Consider the following 24,680-nt stretch of genomic DNA (forward strand, 5'->3'; position numbering starts at 1 on the left):
GTCGCTATGCTGCTGGTTTGCTCTTCTCTCTGGATTGGGATGCTGCTTTCCTGGCCTTGTAGCCAGACCGTGATGCTCTCACCACTGTTCCTCTCTTCTCAGGGTACGAGAGCTGCCGCCGCTCAGGTCTGGATTCAGGAACGGGGGGTCGGCCACACGCCAACAGCTTCCCTGCTGCCTGTATTCCTCACCAGTGCCATCCCGCCTGGTGCTGTTCGTTGGGAGCACGTCACTAATACCAGGCTTTGCATTAAAGACAGCCAGTCTCCTCTTCTGTGTCCTGGCTTGTCGTGGAAACCCCCTCACTCCCCGCTATCGGTGAACAGGCATTCAGGCATGCAGACACAAAACCAAGAGAAAGCATTTAATTTGGAAGAAAGTAAGTACTAAAAGGTCAAATAAAATCTGATGTTTTCTACATACAGAGACATACTTGATTTCCTGTACGTTAAGTCCAAAGCTAAATGTACTACACCCGAGTCATTCTTTTGCAGGTCAAAAATGGCTAACCACTGCCTTTGGTTTTAATTATTTATATTATGTGATAAATAAATGAACAAGATACATGTGTTTTTTATTGCTCCACCCATGGCTTCAACTGAGCATCTCTTATTTTTTGCTGTGGCTAATATTATAATTAAACCTTGGTATACAATCTGGGAATTTATAAAAAAACCTTCTCAGCTGTGCTGCACAAAATACTTCTTACAGAACCATTCCTTTTCTGATTTCCTTCATGCCTATATTATTTACAGAGCAAACAAACAGAGGGAATCGAATCACACAACCTACAAAAAGAGTGAAAAACAGGGCCTTACTTGCTCCCAGTAGTAAAGAAATGTAGCGTTAAGGCTTGAAACTCATTTCCAATTTTCTGTGTTCGTAACACGGTCTCTAAACAGTGCATTATCTCACATACCAGATGTGCAGCAGTATCTAGGTACAACAGGGTGCGATAAGTATGGAATTTCAGCCCTATTTCTTCTTTTATGTTTAAAGTCAAATCCTTACTCTGATTTTCATTTAGGTTTTTGTCTTGTTTTCTGTGTGCTTTGGGGGGTGGGAGAGAAGTGGGGAGGTTGGCGTTCAATTATAGAGATGGAAAAAGAAATCATCTGGGACTCAGAGTATCTTAAGTTAACAACACAAGAGAAATCAACATCCAAACCTCTAATTTTATTTAAATTGGTGCAAAACTAGAGTATAGAAACAACTTATGCTGATGTGATTAACTCCACTTAAGTGGAATTTGCCCCCAAGACAGCAGCTTCTTGGCTGACACAACAAGCTGCATTTGGAACTGAAATAAAGTGGAGAGATCTTCAAAGTTATCTGAATCACTGTCAAATGGTATTCCGAAAATACTATTTGGATATTAAGTAATTCGAACACATTTCAATAAATAACTCCATTACTTTCATGTTACTAAGAGGTTCACTAATAATAATAATAATAATAATAATAATAATAATAATAATAATAATAATAATAATAATATATTATGCCAGGATGGATGAATCGAGACCTGCTGGTCAAATTAAAGGGCAAGAAGGAAATGCACAGGCAGTGGAAGCAGGGACAGGTATCCTGGGAAGAGTATTGGGACGCTGCCCGGTTGTGTAGGGATGGGGTCAGGAAGGCCAAAGTGCAGCTGGAGTTGAACTTGGCAAGGGATGCAAAGAATAATAAGAAGGACTTCTACAGGTATGTCAGCCAGAAAAGGAAGGTCAAAGAAAGTGTACCCCGCCAATGAGCAAGACTGGCAAACTGGTAACAACAGACAAGGAGAAGGCTGCGGTACTCAACAACTTCTTTGCCTCAGTCTTCACTGGCAACCTCTCTTCCCACACCTCTCAAGTGGACGGACCGCAAGACGGGGACTGGGGGAGCAAAGTTCCTCCCACAGTAAGAGAATATCAGGTTCATGACCACCTGAGGCACCTGAACATACATAAGTCTGTGGGTCTGGACGAGATGCACCCCAGAGCCCTGAGGGAACTGGCTGATGCAGTTGCCAAGCCACTCTCCATGATATTTGAAAAGTCACGGCAGTCAGGTGAAGTCCCTGGGGACTGGAAAAAGGGAAACATTGCACCCATTTTTAAAAAGTGTCGAAAGGAGGACCCTGGGAGCTACCAACCTGTCAGCCTCACCTCTGTGCCTGGGAAGATCATGGAACAGAGCCTCCTAGCAGCTACGCTAAGGCACATGGAGGACAGGGAGGTGATTTGAGACAGCCAGTACAGCTTTACCAAGGGCAAGTCCTGCCTGACCAACCTAGTGTCCTTCTATGATGGAGTGACTACATCAGAGGACAAGGGAAGAGCTACGGATGTCGTCTACCTGGACTCCTGTAAGGCCTTCGACACGGTCCCCCACAACACCCTTCTCTCTAAATTGGAGAGATATGGCTTTGGTGGCTGGACTGTTCAGTGGATGAGGAATTGGTTGGATGGTTGCATCCAGAGGGCAGTGGTCAATGGCTTGATGTCCAGATGGAGATCGGTGACAAGTGGTGTCCCTCAGGGGTCTGTACTGAGACCAGTACTGTTTAATATCTTCATCAATGACACAGACTGTAGGATTGAGTGCACCCTCAGCAAGGTTGCAGACGACACCAAGCTGAGCTGTGCGGTTGACACGCCTGAGGGACGGGATGCCATCCAGAGGGACCTGGACAAGCTCGAGAAGTGGTCCCGTGTGAACCTCATGAGGTTCAACAAGGCCAAGTGCAGGGTCCTGCACCTGGGTCGGGGCAATCCCTGGTATCAATACAGGCTGGGGGATGAAGGGATTGAGAGCAGCCCTGGGGAGAAGGACTTAGGGGTACTGGTGGATGAAAAGCTGGACGTGAGCCAACAATGTGCGCTCGCAGCCCAGAAGGCCAACTGTACCCTGGGCTGCATCAAAAGAAGGGTGGCCAGCAGGGCGAGGGAGGGGATTCTGCCCTGGTGAGACCCCCCCTGGAGCCCTGCATCCTGCTCTGGAGCCCTCAGCATGGGAAGGACATGGACCTGTTGGAGCAGGTCCAGAGGAGGCCACAAAAATGATCCGAGGGCTGGACCACCTCTGCTGTGAGGAAAGGCTGAGAGAACTGGGGTTGTTCAGCCTGGAGGAGAGAAGGCTGCGGGGAGACCTTATTGCAGCCTTCCAGTACTTAAGGGGGGCTTAAAAGAAAGATGGGGACAGACTTTTTATCAGGGCCTGTTGTGATAGGACAAGGGGTGATGGTTTTAAACTAAAAGAGGGGAGATTCAGACTAGATACAAGGAAGAAATTTTTTACAATGAGGGTGGTGAAACACTGGCACAGGTTGCCCAGAGAGGTGGTAGATGCCCCATCCCTGGAAACATTCAAGGCCAGGCTGGAGGGGGCTCTGAGCAACCTGATCTGGTTGTAGATGTCCCTGCCCATTGCAGTGGGGTTGAACTAGATGACCTGTAAAGGTCCCTTCAAACCCAAACTATTCTATGATTCTATGATTCTATATAAAAAAAAAATTACTGTTCTGTCTCAGCTGAGAGGTGGTAACCTTGTAAAGCAGTCAAAAGGTGTTGCAAGAGCATGTTTTTTATATGTAAGTATCATCCTGGAAATAGAGGAAATAAAACTTTTCACCAGGATGAATATAAAACTTGGACACAGCATGCTAATTTTCTGGTATGTTAATAGTATTTGGGAGCTGGAAGGTGGGAGTTTCAGCTCAAGAGAAACCACATTGGGGGAAAATGAGCTTTATTCTTCAAGGCACATTTTTGTCTTGCTGTTTCTCCAGGAAGGTTCCTTAATCTGCAAGGAGCCATTGAGTGCTCTTTGGATTCAAAGGAAACTTCTTGCTGGTTTCTGTGGGCTTCGACTGGGCCCAATGCCTGAACATCAGCGTGGTGCTGATGGTCCCATAGGTGCAAAGACGGTTTCTGTGGAAGCCGAAAAGGTTTGGTTCCTTGGAGGATCAGATGGCTGCACACCTTTAAAGAAGCCAAGCATGATGCACCGTGCTTCCAGTTACCCACAAATGAATGAGCTAATTAAATTTTTTTTTTCCTCTGGTATACTGCATAGTCCAATTAAGTTGCTAAGCCAATCATCTTGAAATAAATCAAACATATTGTTACATAATTCTTTTTAATAAACAGAGATACCATTATATGAACTAGGTTCTAGGGTGCCAGATGCTCCTAAACAGGGAGTCTAATTTATTTCATTGATTTTAAGAAGCAACCCATTCATGCGTGATAGCTTTTATCATCCAAAATGTTAATTCTTATCTGAGTTTAAAGTAGATTTCTGTCTTTCTCATACATAAATGAGAGCACAGAAGAGCTAAATATGGACCTTCCTTAATTCCCCATCACACAATCACACAAAACTGTTGTCCCAAAACACTGAATTAATGTCCTTTTTAACACAATTAATAGGATTGCAGTAGAAAAGAGGCCAAAACCTCCTCTCAAAATTATTGCACCGAATATGAAGAAAAAACATACAACCGTCGAAAACAAAGGTTTTGCTGAAGAAAGAGAGCATGCTGGAAGGTTAGCACTCTGTAATGGGAAAAGGGGGATGGACTGGGTTCACTGCCAGCCTGCGGTGCTGCCCAGAAATTGTGCTCAGCCCTAGAGGAGAGCAGACCATGCTGGCAGCCAGTGGGGACTGCAGCAGGCTTAGCATGTCAGACAGACTGGGAAACCTTGTCCCCTCCACAAAAAAAAAAAAAACGACAAAAAAAAGATTACGTGCTTTAATTTTGATTAACATTTCAAGGATACTATTAAAGGAGATGGGAAGTAGAGATGTTTCCTTCAAATACTGTCAATGACGTCGGCTCCTTCAGAGGAGAGCATAATGCGCAAATCTAACCCAGTAATCAAGCAAGATTTTTTTTATCTTTCTGCCCTTGGCTTATGCTTTTTTCTCCCATAGACAGGATTATACAAAACAAAAAAAATGTTTTGGTTGTTTTTTGTTAGCTTCATTGGAGGGTTGAATGAGTCATACAGAAGTCACGCTATGCAAAGTAGCTTTAGTCAACAAATCCTCTTCTAACCCACCAGCAAGTAAGTGACTCCTGAAGAAATTGCTACTGAACATTAATAATCTGCACCCCTCAAAGATGCAGGCCATCAGAACATCATTGAGAAGAAAGAAATGGTGATTGCTGAATATTTTTTGTGCACCTGTGCCTACCACTCCGATTTGTTCCTGTTTTATTTTGGACCTCAACAAAACAGCTTTTGCTTTGTATTTTTACTTGGACGGTGATGATTGAAAGCTATTTCTCTGGATAAAAGTTGAAGGAAAAACCCCTGTGGTTTTCCATTTGGACATTAGAGGGTTGATGTGTTTTGCTGTCACGTTCTATTTTTAAATGCATGACACTGCACAGGTGTTCAGACTCCAAATCCTTAGCTAAATCTGTCATCTCTCTGCAGCTTGTCACTACAGCAGCTAACAAACTAAGGGGAGAAAGAAGTTCCTGTATGGTAGAAAACTGCAAGTGCTTGACAATGGTTAATGATAATTTCTTTCCATAGCTGAAAAATAGCACTACACTTGATAAATTTTCAGGTGTTATAATTGCTTTGAGGTTCATTTGCCTATCTAGATTTTCTCAATTTAATAATTTATCTACAAGCCCTTAATATGTAGGACACAAACTAACAGATGATTAAAAATGCAAATTGTTTTTGCAGGAGCAAAAGTTGTTAGTCTGACTCGAAGCATATGCTGGCAGTTTTACCTCTGTGCTTGCTATCTGTAGAACACTGGCTGAATTCAGAAAGAGGAGATTTACAGAGAATTACAAACCATCTTCCTGTGTCTGCCTTAAGCATATATTATTTCTGTATCTGTTGGTATCACTAAAGCGTAACACGGCAAAGAATATAATCATCAGTATTTTAAGCAAGCTGGTCTTGAGTTTTTACTCCAAAAATGGGGCTAACCCACACTAATGCTGTTCCCGAAATTTTTGCAATCTTATACACTGCTGATGTAGACCTCAGGGAAAAGTATACCGTGTTCAGACTCTACAGGGATAGAGAAAGATGGGAGAACGAAGCAGTTCTTACAGGACTGGTGCTCCAGAGTCACCAAGAGAGCGCACATTGCTGCTCCCCCCGGAGCATCCTTGTCTGCAAGGGACATTTCCAATGCCCCAGAAGCACATTTCCATCTGCCTCTGCAAGACCATTCTCTGCTGCAATATTGGAAGACCAAACTCAAGACCCACCCTTGTAAGTAAAGCTTAGATCTCCTGAAGAGACTTGAACTGAACCATGCTGTCCTTCTAGTTAATTTACAGAAAAAATTGTGAATGACAACTCTTCCTTTGCAGATGATTATTTAAATTTTAGCTTAATGATCATTTAGCATTCATCACTAAACAAAAACAGTGGTGCCTCTCTCAGTGCTATAGTATTGAACTCCAGGGGATGCATTTGATTCTTGCACAACTAAGTGCAAGTAATTCAAGTCCTCTGAAGTTTTGATTCTATTCTCCTTACTATCAGTCGCAGAAGAGAATCGAGTCAGGGAGCCCCCGAGCAATCTGAACCCATACATAGTCCACAGGGACGGACGGGTATCATTCAAGTGTGCTGAAAGAGCTGGCTGCTGTTACTATGAGGCTGCTCAATATCAAGTTTGAAAGGTTTGGGAGATTGGGGGAGGTCCCTAATGACCAGGAAAAACCCAAATGTAGTGACCGTTTTCAAAAAACGCTAAAAACAATCCAGGAGATTACCAGCTGCTCAGACTCACTTCAGCCCCTGGGGAAATCATGGAGCAAATCCTTTCTAAAGTCGTATCTGGGCACATGAAGGGGAAGATGATGACTGGGAATAGCCAGCATAGATTTACCATGGATTTACTAAATTTACCATGCTTGACTAAACCGATTGCCAAATATTTATCAAAAGACTAGATCTGTGGATGAGGAGAGAGCAGAGGAATGTCATCTACTTTATCAAGGTTTTTGGCACAGTCTCCCAAGCATCTCCGTCTCCAAGTTGGGATGTTACTGCCTCGACGAATGGACTGCTCTTTGGGTGAAAAAGCGGCTGGACTCAGGCTCAGAAGGTAGCAGTTAATGAGTTGTCCTCTAACTGCAAGTCAGTAACAAATGGAGTCCCATTCTTCTGTAAGACTATAGACTGAATTCACAGAGGGATTTTGTAGGCTTAAATTTTCATAATCACTATCACTACTGAAAAATTTTGACGTAGTTTGCTGGAAAACACAGTATAAATAAAATAACCCCCCCAAAACTAATCTTCCCAAAGAAGATGATTTAAACAATCTTTTTTGCTTCAAATTTCATTATAAAGCTATTTTCAAAATACAGTGTTGCAAGTTGTTGCTGTTGGGTTTGGAGAATCTGAAGGAGGGCTGTTATTAAACATGCAGAATTTCTGTATTCATGAAAATGTAACTTTCAGTTCAACAGATGCTGATGGGTGGCTGAGTATTTAAGTTAGCTTTTTTCCTCTCAGTATTAGCAGCATGCTTTTACCCCTCAAGGCCCATATTTATGCCAGCAGTGCAATATTACTGGGAGGGTGGGCATCCTTCATGAGGTTAAGCAAGCCTGGCTACCAGAAAAGGCACTGCCCCTGCCTTTCTCCCAGTCTTCCAGTACACTGTCTTTCCTACATCAGAGAAATGCTTGTGCCAAAATGCTGGATATGATCCATTAAAAAAAAAAAATTACTAGCAGCTTTATTTTTTAAACATGATGACTCAAAGTTGATTATCTCAATTATAGGCTTTGAATGGCAGCATAGAAATGAATTTAGCAATTTTTTTTTTCCCTTTTTGCAAATGTACACATTCTTTGAAACAAAAAAGTCATATTTGTATGGTGTGGTAGACTTAAAGGACAGCTTTCATCTGCTAACTTCTCAAGACATTATCTTACATATATATACTGAATGTATCATAGGATGAAATGTTCTTCCTTGCTTGGTAATCCAGCTAGACATGGACTGCTTCATATTTGAGTTGTCTGGAAGACAGTGCACTTCTTGAATAGATGGCTAGGGCGAGTGCTCAAAAGCATTTTGAAGAAAACAGAAATTTTTTTTTTTGCCTGATGGACTTAAAAATACTCCAGCGCAGACATACGATTAGCACCATGAGAAAGCAGAATTTATCTTAAAAGTTATCTTTTGATAACTGTATTTATATTTCACAAAGATAAAAGAAGATTCATTGTGATCTACTGACTTAATCTTTCATCCCACACATGGATGTAGTATTGCAGACCTCATCGCTTCCAGGACTGTGACACACCATAGAGCGAGCTCAACTAGTTGGTCCCAGAATTGAGACCGCAATCAGAAAATGAGCAACCAGACTGGAAAGACAGACACATTTAGGTACTTTTATGAATTACATCAGTCAGCTGTACTTATTTACACTGTCTTACAGAACATTAGTACGTGCATAGAACATTAATATACTTCTACAGTAGTGTAACTTATACAAGGAAAAAAATTTAGGAAAAGCTCTGATGCATCTACTATTAAATTTTTGCTAAGGGGGATGAAACTGTTGTTACACTACTCACCTTGCAATCACTACTTAAAATTGACAAAGTACAGCCTAGGAAGGTTATTCTGTATCTTATCCTCCAGGGTCAATAATTCTATACTTGGATCCTTCTCTGAACCTATTTGTGTTTCCATACAGTCTATATTTCAGATAGGCACGCACCTTGATGTTCCTAACCAAATTGATGAATTTCTTCCACACATTCATTGTTCTTATTTCTGACTACTGCAAGAAAAAACAGCACCTTGTCTAGCTCTTAATGGAAAGTTTATCTATTAAAGATGATGACTTGTATGAGAAACAGGCGGTGGTTTCAGGTAAGAAGACTATTTTACAGACTGCTCTAAACGTATTTCTTTCAGGAACAGGAAATTTGAAGCAATATAAGGTTTATAGCAACAGAACACCCGATGCTTTTCTACAGCATCTTTCAACAGAAGTTTTTCTTACACATTGACAGTTACAAAGGTCGTCACTGCTTGCAAAGAAACGTGTCCCTCGGGAATTCATGGGATATTTCTTTAATCAGAAATTAGAGACCGAGCAAAATGCTCAGGTATACAACCCGTTTATATGTAATTCCTGCTGTTTTCTTTTCAGCCACTGCTGTGTTTACTCAGAGGACTGCTGCGTGCTCAGCCCTGCACACGAAGCAGAAGGCACCACTGAAGAGCTTGCAATAGAAAGTAATACGTCAGGGAGACTGATGCTGTTTCTGGCTAGATACAAGAAAGTTCTCCCTGAGCTCTGAGCTGATCAAAACCGCATAACTGTACTCTTCCTACCTTTTGGTGTTGTGCTTGTTAACTTGCGCATAGTGCTAATATAGTCACGTAGTTCACATCTTCAGAATATACACATAGCATGCATAGTGTCCCATCCTCGTGGGCTGACTGCTGATGTCCAGAAAAAACCCAGACTGCTTAGATAGTGTGTCCAGAGATGGATAAAAACATTTGGTAGCGAATGCATTGCAGTTTGGAGTAGAAAAAAATATTCCAAGAGAATTATTCAGAACACAATGCCTTCCTCCTGAACCTAGCCCATTTTCTTCATCTGCAAAATTGTCAAATACTCCGAGTCCTATATGCTTAGATGGTATCTTTTAACCCTAACAAGTTGGGTCAGCACTGCAGGTATCTTTCCATTAAGATGTTCTGTGAAATACAACACGAAAGACAGAAGAAAAAAAGACGCAAGTCACTCCAAACACACATGATCAGTAGAAAAGCTCAACAGAGGCAAAACTTGCCGTGACTCAAAATGCTAACATTGTAGTTCTTTGAGGAAAAGGTCCCCAGGAACAGGCAAATAATGCAGCCTAAAGCAAAGTGTCTCAAGAGCGATAGAAAAGAAGATAGCTAAGCATAACAGGAAGGAATTAGGAAAATTTTGTGTACAGTATTAGGAAAAACTTACTGAACAATATGATACCGTCATATGAAACTTCCTAGGGATTATCATGGGACCTTCTAAAAAAACTAAGGAAGAATACTAGGAAGCATTCAGTATGAGCAATCCTACATCACAGGAAGATATTGGGTAGCTTGTCCTGGCATTCATCTGCCACAGTAAATAACAAAAGAGCAGGGAGAGCTTGAGAGACAGCAAGTACAGTTTTTTCACAGGTTCATAATGGATGCCTAGGTCCTAAATCTATAACCTGTGCAACCACCCTGTAAGACACATGACCCAAGTGGTCCTTATATTTTAAGAATGCAAATTCCCTTTAGTTTGTGTCGGAGCATGCTTTGCTGAGCACCTGAGCTCCTAATCCATGTATGGGCTCTCTCAGGATACAAGCCTTCATCCATTTCTGTTGAAGGATCCAATCTAGGGTGTGGTTTTCACACACCTTTGACTAAGGTCAAAGAAATAGGGAAAAATGCTTGCAATTATGCCTCCATCACTTTTGCTTTTCTTTTATTTTTTAGGGTTTTTTAATCTAATGTCTCCTTGCAGGAGCAAGTACATCTTCTGGCAAGTGTGAGAGGAAAGCCACTTTCCTGCTCTCACTGAATTTGAACATACATTTCCCACCTCCAAAAATAATGAACAAATTTGTACTTATTCTCTCTCTTCCTCCAAGAGGTAGATCCAAGCAGCAATCAGTCCCTTTGAGGGCAGGGACTGAGCACCCTCCTGTAGAGTACTGTCTACCTTGATAAATATGATACTGCCTTGAGAGGTGCGGGCTCACTTTCCCTTCTGCTACCCTAATTAGGGGATAAGCACTGACTTATTTGCACAGAGAGAATGGAGATATTATCACCTATTTATTAATTAGTCATTAAAAGCTGTTTTACCTTAGGCTAACCAGCTTCCCTTAGAAAGCCCGCTAGTCTAAGTGAAAGGAGGCATCCTTGCAGCCCAGAGGAAGGCTCTGAAGTTTCTAAAAGGGATACATTTTAAGCTACTGCTCTTTTCTTCTCAGGTCCTTGCTAGGTATCTCCCTTCCTTCTGTGTGGGGAGCTTGCCGCGTCTCATTCTCAGTCACTGTATGCAAACTGCAGGTGCTTAATTCAAAGCTGTGACAGAGATAACTTCTGTACTATCTTTTAATGACTATGAATTTTCCACAAATGTAATAAAATTCCTGACCACATTTAGTTAAGATGTTATTCTCAAACTGAAGAAATGAGGAAAAAAAAACCCTTTATTTGTGTAGGTTTTTTTGCCCCACTAAAATTGATTACTACTTCTTTTCCAGTTGAGTATTTTGAAGAGGAGCCTGAACCAAATCACTTATACAGTAGCCCACATTTTCATTACAGCCAAGGAAAGATTAAAATGTCTTTTGTAGCCTCTACATGTCTATACAATAACAGTCAAAACCCTAAAAGGTGGCCACCCCAGGAAGTCCTGGTGAACTTCTGATTGGGATGCAGGTGTGTTTTGGCTTTCAGGCTCATTTCTGTTTCAAATACTATTTTAGCCCATTTCCTAAGAAAATCAAGCTTTCTAAGATGCTCTTGCCCATCAGCTGTATGCCAGTCCCACTCAAATAACTGTTCAGCCATTCTGTGCACTTCAATCGGATCTGACAGAGCTGGTGATCTCAAGGATAATTAGGTTTCTATTAAATAATTGTAGTGGGTAAGACAGCAATGGGGACATAGGGCACATATTCATAGCAGAGCAGGCTTTATATAATATCTGCTTACAGACCAGTTTATCTCAATATTCCCTGAATGCACAGAAGGATATTAGTATCACTGGTATGGGACAAGTCAGTTAAGTGACTACTGGTTTGTGTTATCAGGACTACAGTTCTACTATTTAAATAGAACATAAAGTTGAATCTCCTTCACAGTTGCCAGCTTTATTGACATCAATTAAAAATAAATCTAGTAGTTAATCTGAACTGGACAAGACAATCCAATCCATCAAAACCCAAGAAAAATACAATACCTATTGTATTTGTATTTTTCACCATATTAATCTTGTTATTCCCCAAAAAATATAACTGTGCTGTTCATTGAAAGAATATTGCAAACTCATCAGAATGCAAATTTCTGCAGAATTGTATTCGTAGTCATCACAAATAGAAAGTTACCTATTTTAAATTCATTCCTTCCCCATTGTTCAACATTAAGTATTAAAACCAGCAACACTGAACCTTCAGTCTAAGCAAGCAGAGTAACAGATCCCATCCAATATGCACAAAAAGGTTTTGTTAAATAAAATGTGGAGCTTAAATTCCCTAGTCACAGCAGCGTTAGGCTGTCCATTGCTGATAATACATAGGTCATGCATACCTCAATAAAAGGATTATGGGGTGAACACCATAAAACGGATCTGAGTATGAGGTATGCCATGTTTTTTCATTCTTACATTTAGAGGCATTTCATTTATTTTAAATCAAATAGGCCCTAACTCAACAATGAATTTATTCTCCTGTCAGACACTCGACTACCTTGGTATTATTTTAAGCTAGCTTCAGTTAAGTGCCAGGAACTGGATACTGAGTTTGAGTGAGAAGAAAAATAAGAGGAGGCTTGAAGAGTGAGATGGATGAGAATGGCTCTCCCACTTTAAGGAAAAACACCAGCCATGATCTCACCAGAACTGCTGTAGAAAAAAAAAAAATCGGGGATTTTGGGTTCTAGGGGAAAGGAGAGAAAGCGTAAAGAAACAAAAAACCTTCTGTGCCCCCAGAATACTAATGGGGTGGAAATGCAGTCTGTTGTATCTCTTCGTCTTGATCTAAATTTTATGCACCAGAGCTCACTGCCACAGCAAGACCTTGATAGGGACAGGGTATCAGAAGGCAAAAATATGCTTTTTAGAGAAACAGTGCAGTGTCTATAGCATCTGCAGTTCTGCAAAACTTACTTCTTAAAAAAAAAAAAAAGTATGACAGCCCTCACATCATGTTCCAGTCTTTTGCTTTAATAGTGGATATCCATTCAGATTTTGCCTTGTAGCAACTGAGTTAAAAAATGGACAATTTTAAATGGAAACACTCTAGAAGTACATTACACAACCTAGGACTCAAAGCCAATAAAGCCTTTGGATTGATCCGCTACCAGAGAGTTTGGACAGACAGCTGTCAGCAAGGGGTGAACTGATGAGCACGAACAGGTTCTGGAAAGGTGGCTCTAACTATTTAATTTGTTTCCTGTACAAATACAGTACATTTTGCTTTAAAAAACAAAGTTGAAGTGTTTTTTCTACTGGGCAGTAGAAAGGAAGATAGTCTTTCTACCTGGTCCTGGCTACCAATACTTTGGATCGGGCGGGCATCTCCAGGAGGAAGAGGAAAGTGAGGAAGACGCTGCTTCTCCCAGAGGAACTGAGCATTATCTGCTTGGAAAAAACTTCAGGAGGATGGTGTGGGGAGGGAGGGAGAACAAGAGGCGGCAAGCAGGCAGCTCACGGCAGAGTACAGCTTGCAAAAGCTCCCTGGAGGGCCAGAGACTTCCTTACAGCAGAGAGCCGGCCCAAGCCACGGGAACGCGGGGAAGATCAATGGATTTGTCATTCAGCACAGAAGACCGCACAGTTTGACCCAAAATTAACTCAAAAATTGATGTTTCCAGTACTGGAGGACTAATTCGATGATTGTAAACTACACAGTGGTTCAGCAGCAGGATGAAGCAGAGTCTGGTATACAACCGCAGCTGTATCACAGGATTTGTCCCAACCCGATAAGGAGTTTAACATCAGTCTTTTCCTTGCCCTGAATGGTGACAGAACTGAAATTAGCCAATGGACAAAATTTAATCTGTTTTAAAAGAAAGTGAGGTGCAATTTAGTTAGTGATTGTCACATATAAGTGTCTCAATCATCTAATTTCAAGTGGCCCAGGCTAACGCACCTGATAACTCTTCAGTGGTGCCACCCTGATGGAGGTAACAGTATCTACTACGAATCTTTCCACAAAGCTGATTAGCATTTTGTTAGTTTAATGAGTGGAAAACAACACAGGCTTTAGCCTTCTCCCCGACACACCGTTTGCTCAAGAAACTGAAAGACTGGACTTCGCTCCTCCCTCGCTCCACATTATGTCACTCCGAAAATGTCCCTGTCGCCGGCCAATTAAGATCAGATTCAGCAGCTCTTTTCAACTACTATGGTGTTTTAATCGTAAAACAAACAAGTTTGAAGATGGAACTTTCATCTTTAACTTATTTAAGATATTGCTTCCTGACTTTTTTTATTGTTTCTAAATATCTTAGAGAGATTTTTATTTGCCTTTAAACCAAGGGGGCTCCAAACTAAAAGCATATTTTAAGAATCCATAACAGAATACAGTACAAGAGGAGAATTTTGTAATTATCCCCAAATTAAACATTAAAATCTGTGAAATAAGGAGTTTAGTTTCTCACATGCAATACTAACCTTCCTGACACATGGGAACGCATGTCTACGTGGCCTACAACCAGCAGTCGTACGCTGTTTCTCCTGTATTTAAATCTGCATTTATATCTGGCGGTTGCTTAGACATATTTAGGTTTAAACCTTGCTGCTCTGGTCTCTCAGCAAGATTTAGCGGCACTGACTTATGCTCCCATATTTGACTTCCAGACTGGAGCTGGGTTGAACCCCATGACCCCAGGGAGTACAGTGGAGTATCCATGTACTCTTGTAAACCGTGGCCTCATAATGCAACCTCTGCCCCATAATATATGAAATAAATACATTATAATTATACTTTGTTCTGAAATTATATTAAAATGTATCATAAAAATATTCGGGAGGTTTTTCTATGTTTTATGTTTTCCTCCTCCAAGTGTCACTTAAGGGTAGGGATAAAGCTATTTCTTTATGTTATTCACATATTCTCTTTACTACTAAACCTGAATTTACCCAGTTTCCAAAGACATGGCTCTGAGATGACTATAACAAACATACGGTTTATTGTACTTTAAATACATACTCTTAATTATACATTTTTTTGTCTTTTGGAGACAAAAAATACCAAACTATTGTGTTACTGTATTAAAAATGTAGATATATTAGAATTTTATCTGAGGAAAGCATGTGGTACAGCACTAAAATCCAACTTGGAAAAATATGTGCAGTGTCACCTTAATAGTAATGGGTTAAAAATCCTAAGCAGTGAGTCACGTTAATCAACATACATGGTCATTCACCATGGATGCAAGCACATCACAGAAATCAGCTTCTCCTCTGACAAAGTTCATCCTTGCCTCTGTCTCTGTATTCAGACGGGCCAGTGAAGGAGAGGGTCTATTCTTCTATGCAGAATATTCTGGTCTGCTGGAGGTGAAGCTGAGAAACATACCCTGCGGCTCTATTCTGTTATGCTGAGCCAGCCTTTGTTCCCTCAGTTTCCCAGATTAATGATGGCACACATGTAACATAAATATGTTGAAATAATATATGACTATAAAGTACCATGAAGTCCAACTACAGAGTACGATAAAGCTACTGTTATGTACCTATTCCTGTACTACCATCTCTGAAGGTTTTTTCTTCTAAGAACCACCCAACTGCTTGGAGTAAGGAGAAAATTCAACTTGGAAATACTTTGTATGGTTAAGGCTGCCAATGGTAGAACAACACACTCACTAATAACAGCTACAGCCGAAGGCTCGAGAACAAATCAGTGGCCATGAGAGTGTCTAAGCCCCATGGGGAACAGCAGTTCCAACTTCCCAAACACATGTAATGCACAACAGAACCAATCAGCAAGTGTTTGCAAGGAGAAGGGAGCCAGGCAGCCGCAGAGGAAAAGGAACCTTCAAGGTCCCATATTTTACCCTCCTGGGGTGCTAAGCTTTGTGGTTCCCCATCTCCCTTCACAAGATGAAAACAGCAACAGTACCAAGAACCACTCCTGGCAATCACCAGATTCTTGCACTTGTACAATCAAAAAGATGGACTAAGTTGGAGACCTCAAATCTTCCTTCTTTGCTTTCCCCTACTGAGGGGCTGGTCGGAAAAATCCCACTTCCAAATTCTCTCCAGGGGGAGGAACAACAGCAGAAAGGACCCACCACGGCCTCTCACATGCAGAACCTGGTGTTACTGTGGAAATATTCCTTTTTACTGTCTGTCTGTCCCTCTCCTCCTCATGTAACTGCCCAGGGTCACTTCACCTGCCCAGGGAGCTGTTTTATTTCCATCTTCTTCCTCTCTCTTATAGTCACCTCTCACTCCCTCAGCAAGTCTCAGTACTCTTTTTCTTCAGGTCAGCCTCAAGCACAGCCAGCTCCTTCTCAATCAAAACCATAAAAAGCCATTATATCTACATAATAACAGAACAAATATAGAAGCATTTCTGCGCACAGTGTTTTATTTTCCTAGATAATGGGTAATTAAGGTTGTGTTTATACTGGTGATTCATTGTATTAGAAATACCTGGTCATCACCAAAACCAAGTACTTTAAAGTCAGGAAATTCTTAACTGATCATAAACATAAACCAAACATGCTGGATCTGGAGAAGCAGAATTAGGGCATTCGAAGTAGCCTCAACTCTGCACTGTAATGATACAATAACCATAATTGGTCCCAATGCACATAAAAACCCATTTTAGAGACATTAGATCCTTAGTTTTATTTTTTATTTCTCCCTATTCTTTCATTTTCACTTCCCTGCTAATAATAGCTTCTATTACTACCAATCGTTTGGAACAAAGAGAAAACCCATCTCAAGAACTACAGCTCTTAAAGCTCTTTAATTCTACCTTAAATTACAGTCAAGTTGTTCAAATTCTGTATTTACAGTAAGCGCTGCCATTCCAGGGAGAGCAGAGCATCATACCAGCACTGAAATCTCTGCTGCAAGGACAAAACTACTTAGTCTTAACTGTGGACCCACCTTCATAGCCCTTTATTTCCTCTCCACTCTTAATTTGTTTCCTTGAACCTCTCTGTTCACTGCAACTGAGCTTATAGCTGACACAGAACACCAGCCCACAAGGAGATTCCCTACAGGCAAGGAATTAACATTGTTTTCCAAGTCCTGACCTGCAGACCTCACAGGCTTTGTGTGAGATTCATCCAGAAGCTCATCCACCCCCCGTCCCATCTCTTGCTCACCTGGCAGAGCGCTGACAATTCCCATATTTCTGCACAGGAGCCATAGCTTTTCCAGCATTGCAAGTGCCTGGTATGTGGAGTCTGGGAGCAAGTGAACATAGGGCTCCAGCCTGTGCTCCATGCTGCAAGGCGTCCTGCCGCAAGGTGCAGACTCCTGGGCTGCAGCCTTATGTTGAGGCTCCTCCATCGGTTCATTTAATGCAGGGTGTATCCCAAGTGCGTGACTCGACGTGCGGGCATGACCGTGTTGCATGATTCTGCCCAGATGCTAGCACATTTTCAGTGCTACAACGGTACAGTAATTGTTTCTGAAGTATGAGCCACAAGGAAACAACTGATAAATGAGATGAATATAAATAGAGTATCAGAGAAAACCTGCAAGTGTGGAAAGTGCTAAATTGGGGGAAAGGAACTCTAAGAGGGTGAAACGCGACTTATGGCTTTACTTACAGTAACAATGCTCTGTTGGAAGCAGACCCTACCTAGCAGGTCCACGGATTATTTTCTTTAACTCTGATTCTTTAACTACCTAAACAAACCACATAAACTACAGCTACAAACATGGTGGGAAACTGAGAGAATGAAAATGGAATGGGAACAATGAATGAGCTTGGGGAAACATACACAAGCATGTTTAAGATTTGAAGTGAAAGGCCAAAGATGCCCCAAAACAGGATGTTTGGAAATCAAGTTCAGGATGAATTTATAATAGTCATGTGAATGGGAACTTTCACTTTCCTCTCTTCCAGTTCTGCAAGATTTGATCTAGTAAAAAGTTCAAGGCCAGTATTTTTGCTTTATAATGGGTATAGTGAAGTGGTGAGTTAAAGAGGTGGGCAAAAATCAGGACTAGAAGATGGATTAACAGAGCAAATGCACTGTCCTGTGAAATACACTTGCTTTTAAATAGTCACTTATCACAGCAATTCTGTGATAAAGGCAAAAAATTCTTCCTTTTTCCTCACTGCATTTGGTTTTGATACATTGACAACTACATGTGAAAGACTCAAAGTGACAGTCTTCCCCGAGCACCAGAACAGCTCGCTCTGTTTCTGACCAAGATGCAGCCCTCACCTACAGAATTACAGCTTTTGCCTTAAAACCATTCAGCATAGACCAGCGCTCATCTTTCCTTATTGCAGCTATTTACCAGAAATGCCCAAGAATTACCATGTATTATTCAATACCTGAGCCAAATACAGGTTAACAAGTCACCCACAGATCAGAGGCTATGAATCGCTGGCACCCCTGGCACGGTTACTGCCCAGTGCTCATTTCCCATGCCATGCCACGCCGAGCAGCTCTTGTTTCTCCTCCTGCATTTTTGTTTGTGAAGTGTCGATTAAGGGTAAAATTTTCAACAGCATAGGAGGAATTTGGCGCACCTAAAGTAGAGTTGCACCTCCCTGGGTCTTGATGCCCTGAAAGTCCAGACCAGTGAGTGGTTTCTGCTGTTGCACCCGTTTGAGTCCCGTGCTCGGGTTCCCTTCCTGCAGAAATGAAGGCTCAGGAAGCAAAACAGAAAGGTGAGACCGATCAGTGCATCCCAATTCAGCATTTGGGCTTCACCGATCTTTCTGTTTCGCTTCCCTGTCGGTTACACTGCGCTACCGCTAACAAGAAGTACTTACAGCACATCTCTGACATGTAGATCTCAAAGTGCTTTACAATGGCAGAAAAATACTTTCCATGTTACAGATGGAAAGATTGAGACTTGGATTTTACGTGGCCTGTGCTAGGGAAGCCTGAGGTATCTTGTGGTCTAGCAGACATCAGACAGACTTGCCGTAGAGATTTTAAACAGGATCTATAACCTTTTTGTGCCCCGGTCAACCTACAAATAAACTGAAAAATATCGCTCACCAATTCCACAGAACTGTGTCAAAAGATGTGACATAAGGACAAGTTGAGTTTAGCGTTGCATGGTAACCTCCTATGTAAACTAAACCTAGCTCCATCCACCTTAATATGTAACTCCTTATTCAGCATAATAAATTCTCAAACTGCTGAAACCAGCATTTGCTGAGCTGTCTTCAACTTCAAACTGCCTGCACTCCTTGGGTTACTTCTATTACTTTATTACACAAGAACGAGATGTAGGCTTACAATGCCTACAGCATTGAGAAAAATACCAAAATAAATGAAAAGAAACGTTGTGCTCAGTATATTTCACGACAAAGATTTTCCTGAAATTAAGGGGGATGGAATTTGATCTGAGTGCCTCAAGATGACCAGAGGGAAGCGTTTACCTTTCCGAAACAGTTGAGAGTTTTGCACGGTGCCTATTTCTGATTCTCACTGCAAGGGCATGTTACGCAGGCCACGTTTGCAAGGCTACGGAGACAAAATTAAAGTAGCCAGGAGGAACATACCTCTGCATTTCTACACCTCATGTGGTATACATATTTTAAATGGAAATGCACCTTTATCTCAGTTTTCAAGCTATTTCTGTGTATGAAGCAATGTCTTGTACTATAGCAAGTTACAGATGTTCCTTTCAGGTCAAGTTGTTAAACTCTGTTTTAAAAAAACCTCTCTAAAAATTTTGGCTTAATTGTCTGACAAATTGTTTTTCATTATAGGTAAAAATTTCAGCCCTTTAAAAGTCCAAGACAAACATAATCTGTTGTTGAATTTCACTCATATCAAATGCTATACTTCAACCTTTGTGGAGAAAAAAAATTGTACAATAACATACTTTGTCTTTTTTCTAATTATTTCTCATCTATACAAATACTACTGGGAAAAAATGAACTGCTTTTAAGGGTTTGTAAAATAATTGATTCCCAGGTTTACAACATGGTGACAACTCTGCCCAGTGATAATGTTAGAAAAAAACAGTTTCTTGATAGGAATGCTGATGCAACTTTAACCATAGGCACTAGAAAATGCTGCTGTAATCCTTTCTTAACTCCAGACTGCAAAGATGTAGGAATAAACAAATAGTTAAGGTGCCTGATTACCCTGTCCTGTCTCTGAGTGTAACTATACCTTGCCAAGACAAAAGGAAAGTAGTGGCTATACTGGCTATCTATAGCTAAAGCAAACTCTGCTTCTCAAATCAAAGCCTATGTACAGCCCTTATTTTTTTTTTTCTCTTTCCTTCTTAAAGGGGTAAATTTCATACATTTTAAAGACCCCATATAAGCTATTATAAACAATGTTAAGAAACATGACATTTTAAAGGTGCAGATTAATAAACAGTAAAGAAAATACTGAATAGCGACAACTTTTTTTTTTAAAAAAAAACAAGATTTCTTTTAAAGGACAAATAATATTAGCAGGGAAGTGGCAGAAGTCCCCCTCCTTAAAGGCATTTAAAACTAACTTAACAAAACACCAGCAGGCATACTATAAACCATATAATATTAATACCCCAGTCTTTTCAATTTCCAACATGTAGAACTCCATTATTTATAAGGAGAGAACTAACAGGGCGTTCAGCAATTATGTGACAATGGGAAAAGCTTACTGAAAATTAACAGTAAAGCAAGAGTACCTACTAATGATAATACAGCACAACACAACAATTTTTGGTCTTATCAATAACAGCCCAGACCTGTACTGACTGTGCATTGCAAATTATCTTTTTGATCTATATTGACATTATAAGGTAAACCTGACTCTTAAAATGAACATGTTTATACAGAAGCAAGTTAGCACCTTAACCTGACTCAACAGCAGGCTTCCTTACTGTTTAATATACCCAGATATGCAAAGTAGTTTAAGAAATACATGCATACTGCATGCATACTGGTACACCATCTATTAATCAAAACAATAAACCAAGAATACGCTGCAAAAATACATCCATACTCTATTAAGGAAGTACTAAACATGAACTTCTGATTGAACAATATTAGATACAGCATATAAACAGCCACCTAGCCAACACTACTTTCAGAAATCCAGTGAGATTGTCTGCCATAATCTTCAGCATCTCCTCAAATTTGTAAAGTTTTACATGGGTTTTATCCTACATTTGTGCATCTTTAAAAAGTAGGTAAGTAGATAACATGCTTTTGTATTTGAAAGCCAAGTAAGTGTTTGAAGTTAAATCTAATTAAAAAAAAAAAAAAAGTACTTCTACCTTCACTAAAATGCAGTGCCAAAATATTTGGCATTCTAACATCTCTGTTTTCATTAAAAATTAAGATTGCATGATCAGGAAGGGTTTGATGGTAGCATTTCTGGGTTACTAGAATGCTGCTGTATTGCAACACTGAAACACACAATTTTTTCTTTCTTGGCTGAAATGCTGAGCCTTTAGTGTTGTATTACTATTAACCATGTTGATCTTTAGTTAAAAAAAAAAAAAAAAAAGTCAAGAATTAGTGCCACCAATGCCTGCCTGCTAAAACTGCTAATTAGATTCCAGGAAGCCACCAGTCACTCCAAATACTGGCCACAGAACAAAGAGACTTGTAGAGAGTCAGAGTACAGAGACTTGTATTCAGTGCATTACCACCGGCATCAAATATTTCCAAACTCAATTTATAATAAGCTGTAACTTTAACCAGATGTTAACCAGAAGTTCTGGTAATAGTATGCCAAAATGCATTGACATAACTTTTTAGCAATAGATTAGCATTAAAAGGTATACCTAAAATGCCTCAAACATCTCCCACATTCTCATTTTGCTTTAAGTTATTATTTAAACTAATTTATGTAAGCTATAAAACTAATTGACCCCAAAACTTCGCTGGTTTGTTTATAAAGCATGCAGAAAAAATGAATACTCCTGGGTGAGCTGAGTGCCACATCCACCTGAAAACCTGCCCTGACTACGCATGATTTTTGTTTGATTCAAGACAGCGACTTTGCTTCGTTAGTCAGCCTTCACTCAAGGCATGTAAGACCACAGCAAGCAACTTCCCAACATCATCCATAAAACATTGTGTAACAAACCCAATCCCTGTTGAGACAAGTTTCAATCAATCCCTTTGATATCTGTTTAAAAAACATAAAAAGGAGGGTGTGAGCGAACCAGAGAGGTTGTAGGTGTGAGGAAGGAGCATTTTTATTTAGTTCCTTCCCTTCTGCTCAGCAACTTTGTAATCCATTTGCTGCCTTCCTTCCCTATCTCTCACCCCTGCGCGTTGTTTAGCTGGAAACTGGGCTGCAAGAATGTGAAGAATGTAAACAGCCTTTTCTTGTCCAAAAGGATAGGAGTGTGAAAGAAATGTGTGCCTTATCGCAGGACTGCAGCTCGCCACTTCATTGCTATGATAAAGTGCTGGAGCAAAAAACATTACACGACAAGCACAATCCAAAACCGGATTAGAATTTGACATAAGCTTCCTCAAAAACTAATCAATCAACTCACGCTGTAATATTAGACTCCAGTTCTTAAGGAGGGTGTTTAATCCCTTCAAGGTTTATTACACACTCCCTATTGACTACACTGACAAACTTTCACAGACAAGGCAGCTGGGGAAGGGAGGCATAACTTTTGCAGCACGAATCACGGACAATTATGGGAGTAGGTAACACCCTCCCGAAAAAAAATCATTTCCACGTTATAATAGCACTTGTTAAAGTGAAGATCGCCAGACGCTTTTGCAAATATAATTTTTTTCTCTTGTGAACCTCTCCCGCCACAATAACACGAACACGAAGACGGGCTGTTTTCTACCATCGATGCCCCCCAAGCAGGATAACTCGCTGCCTTGGGGAGAAGTTGCGCTCTCGGCGCACAGCTCCGAGTTTTGAAGCCCGCGTTTCCACGCCGGCCCCCAAATTCCAGATTCCCCGGCTGCGTGCGGAGCAGTACGCGCCACCGAACACGGGCGTCTGCCACAGCTTATAACAAAAATTATCCAAACCTTCGCCTGCGGCCCCCAAAGCACAGCCCGCTCCGTCGGGCGCAGGGGCACCCCCGGGCAGCACGAAACTTTCCGGGAAGGGGCAGCTCCGGGCGCCGCCCGCCCGCCCGCCGCTCCCCGCCGGCGCGTCCCGGGGCACCCCCGGGGCCGCTCCTTGCGCGGGCACCCGAGCGCCCCGCCGTCCCAGACGAGCCCACCGAGCGGCGAACGCTTCGCAAATAAAAATAAGAATCGGTGTGGGGGGCTGCGGGGGGCTGCCCGCTGGTGTGGTGCGGGCTGCCCGGAGTCAGCCCCGCCGCCCGAGGAGATCTCCCCTGCCGCCCTCCCCGAGGAGAAGGGCGCCCGTTCCCCCCAAGGTCTTGCGGCGAGGGGGCAGGGGGGGAGCGGGGAAGGAGACTTACGAGCTGGAGGACGCCCTGGACCACGACGAGGGGCAGGGGCTGCAGGTGCACCATCCTGGCTGCCGGTCTAGGAGGCGACTCCCCTCGCTCGGGTCTCGCACATCTCCGCTCCGGGGAGGAGGAGGGGGGGGCAGGACTGAGCGCAGGGACACGCCGCCCCGCTTGTCCCCCCTTCACGGGGCGCTGGCAGGCGGCGGTGAGACCCCGGCGCTGCCGAACCGCTCCGCGCCGCGCCGCTCGGCTCCGCGGGCGGCCATGGCGGGCGGGAGGCGGGAAGGCGGGAAGAAGGCGGGAAGGCGGCGGCGCTGCCGGGCCGGGCGGCCGCGGCACCCCCCGCGGGGCAGAGGGGGGAACCCCTCACAGCCCGCCGCGGACCGGCGGCACGGCGGCATGCCGGCGGCCGGAGCCCGCCGCCCCCCTGCCTGCCATGGTGCTGCCGGGGCGGAGGAGCCGCCCGGCCGGGCCGAAGTTGAGGAGAGCCGTGGCGGGGGAGCGGGGCGGTGGGGGCGGCGCGTCCCCGCCGGGCGCTGAGGAGACCCCGCTGCCCCGGGCAGGGCGGCCGTTCCCGGCAAGTTTAAAGCCGCGGCGGCCCCTCCTCCGCCCGCGGCCACCCCCCACCGCCCTGCCCGGGGGGAACGGCCGCCCTCGGGGCCGGAGCCTGGCTTCGGCGCGGGGGAAGAAGCGACCCCGGCGCTGCCTTCCCTCAGCGAGCCTCTCCTGCCGCCCGGCCCCGCCGCCGTCCTCCCGCTCTGGTGTGAGAGGAGAGAGAGGTGAAGGGCTTGACTTAACGTTCACCCCCCCCGGTCCCGTTTTTATAGGAAACCCGCTGTCACAGCGCCATTTCTTTCGGGTGGATCTGGCGCCCACAGACGGGTGGGCAGCCGTGGTCCCTGTGGGGACACTCAGCCTGTTTCTTCTCAGCCGTGAGGAGACATGGCGGGACGGCCGGGCCCTGCCGCGGGCCTGGGGCCCTCGGCCTGCCCTGGGGACAGCGTACGTCTGTCAGGGGACGCGGCGTCCCCTCCAGCGGGCGCGGGGACAGGGCCAAGTTCAAGTGGGCGCCTTGTGTGGGGCTTGAGCTGTGCGGGGGAGCGGGAAGAGCGGTGCCACTGGCACCGCGGGGCAAGCGGGGCCTGCGTAATGGCGACCGAGCGTGCTGGGAGCCCAGAGGGCTGGAGAATCCATCTCCAAATGAGTCACTCTGAGGTTATATCCACTTAATAACGTCAATTAATGAATACACTCCAGACCCATTTTTGAGATGGGCACGAGCAGCCTGAAACTTTTGTTCCTGTGCTTTCCAGCTGCAGGGGTGACAACCACGTAACGCGGCAACCTTGAAAGGGGGAATAAAGTTTTGAGCGCCGGAGGCTGGAGTCGGACGGAAA

At 43.1% G+C, this 24,680-nt stretch overlaps 1 protein-coding gene across 1 annotated transcript in view; it reads right to left on the minus strand.

Moving 5' to 3' along the window:
- Window positions 1-23,556, minus strand: part of NXPH2 (neurexophilin 2) — a 42,669-nt gene extending 19,113 nt beyond the window's left edge. Inside the window, exon 1 of the mRNA XM_082312056.1 lies at window positions 23,293-23,556. Within this exon, the coding sequence (XP_082168182.1) occupies window positions 23,293-23,346 (54 nt within the window). The 5' untranslated portion in view covers window positions 23,347-23,556. The remainder of the gene's footprint in view (window positions 1-23,292) is intronic.
- Window positions 23,557-24,680: the final 1,124 nt, after the last annotated feature.

This window comes from Platalea leucorodia (assembly GCF_965183815.1).
Source record: "Platalea leucorodia genome assembly, chromosome: 5".
Classification (NCBI taxonomy): domain Eukaryota; kingdom Metazoa; phylum Chordata; class Aves; order Pelecaniformes; family Threskiornithidae; genus Platalea; species Platalea leucorodia.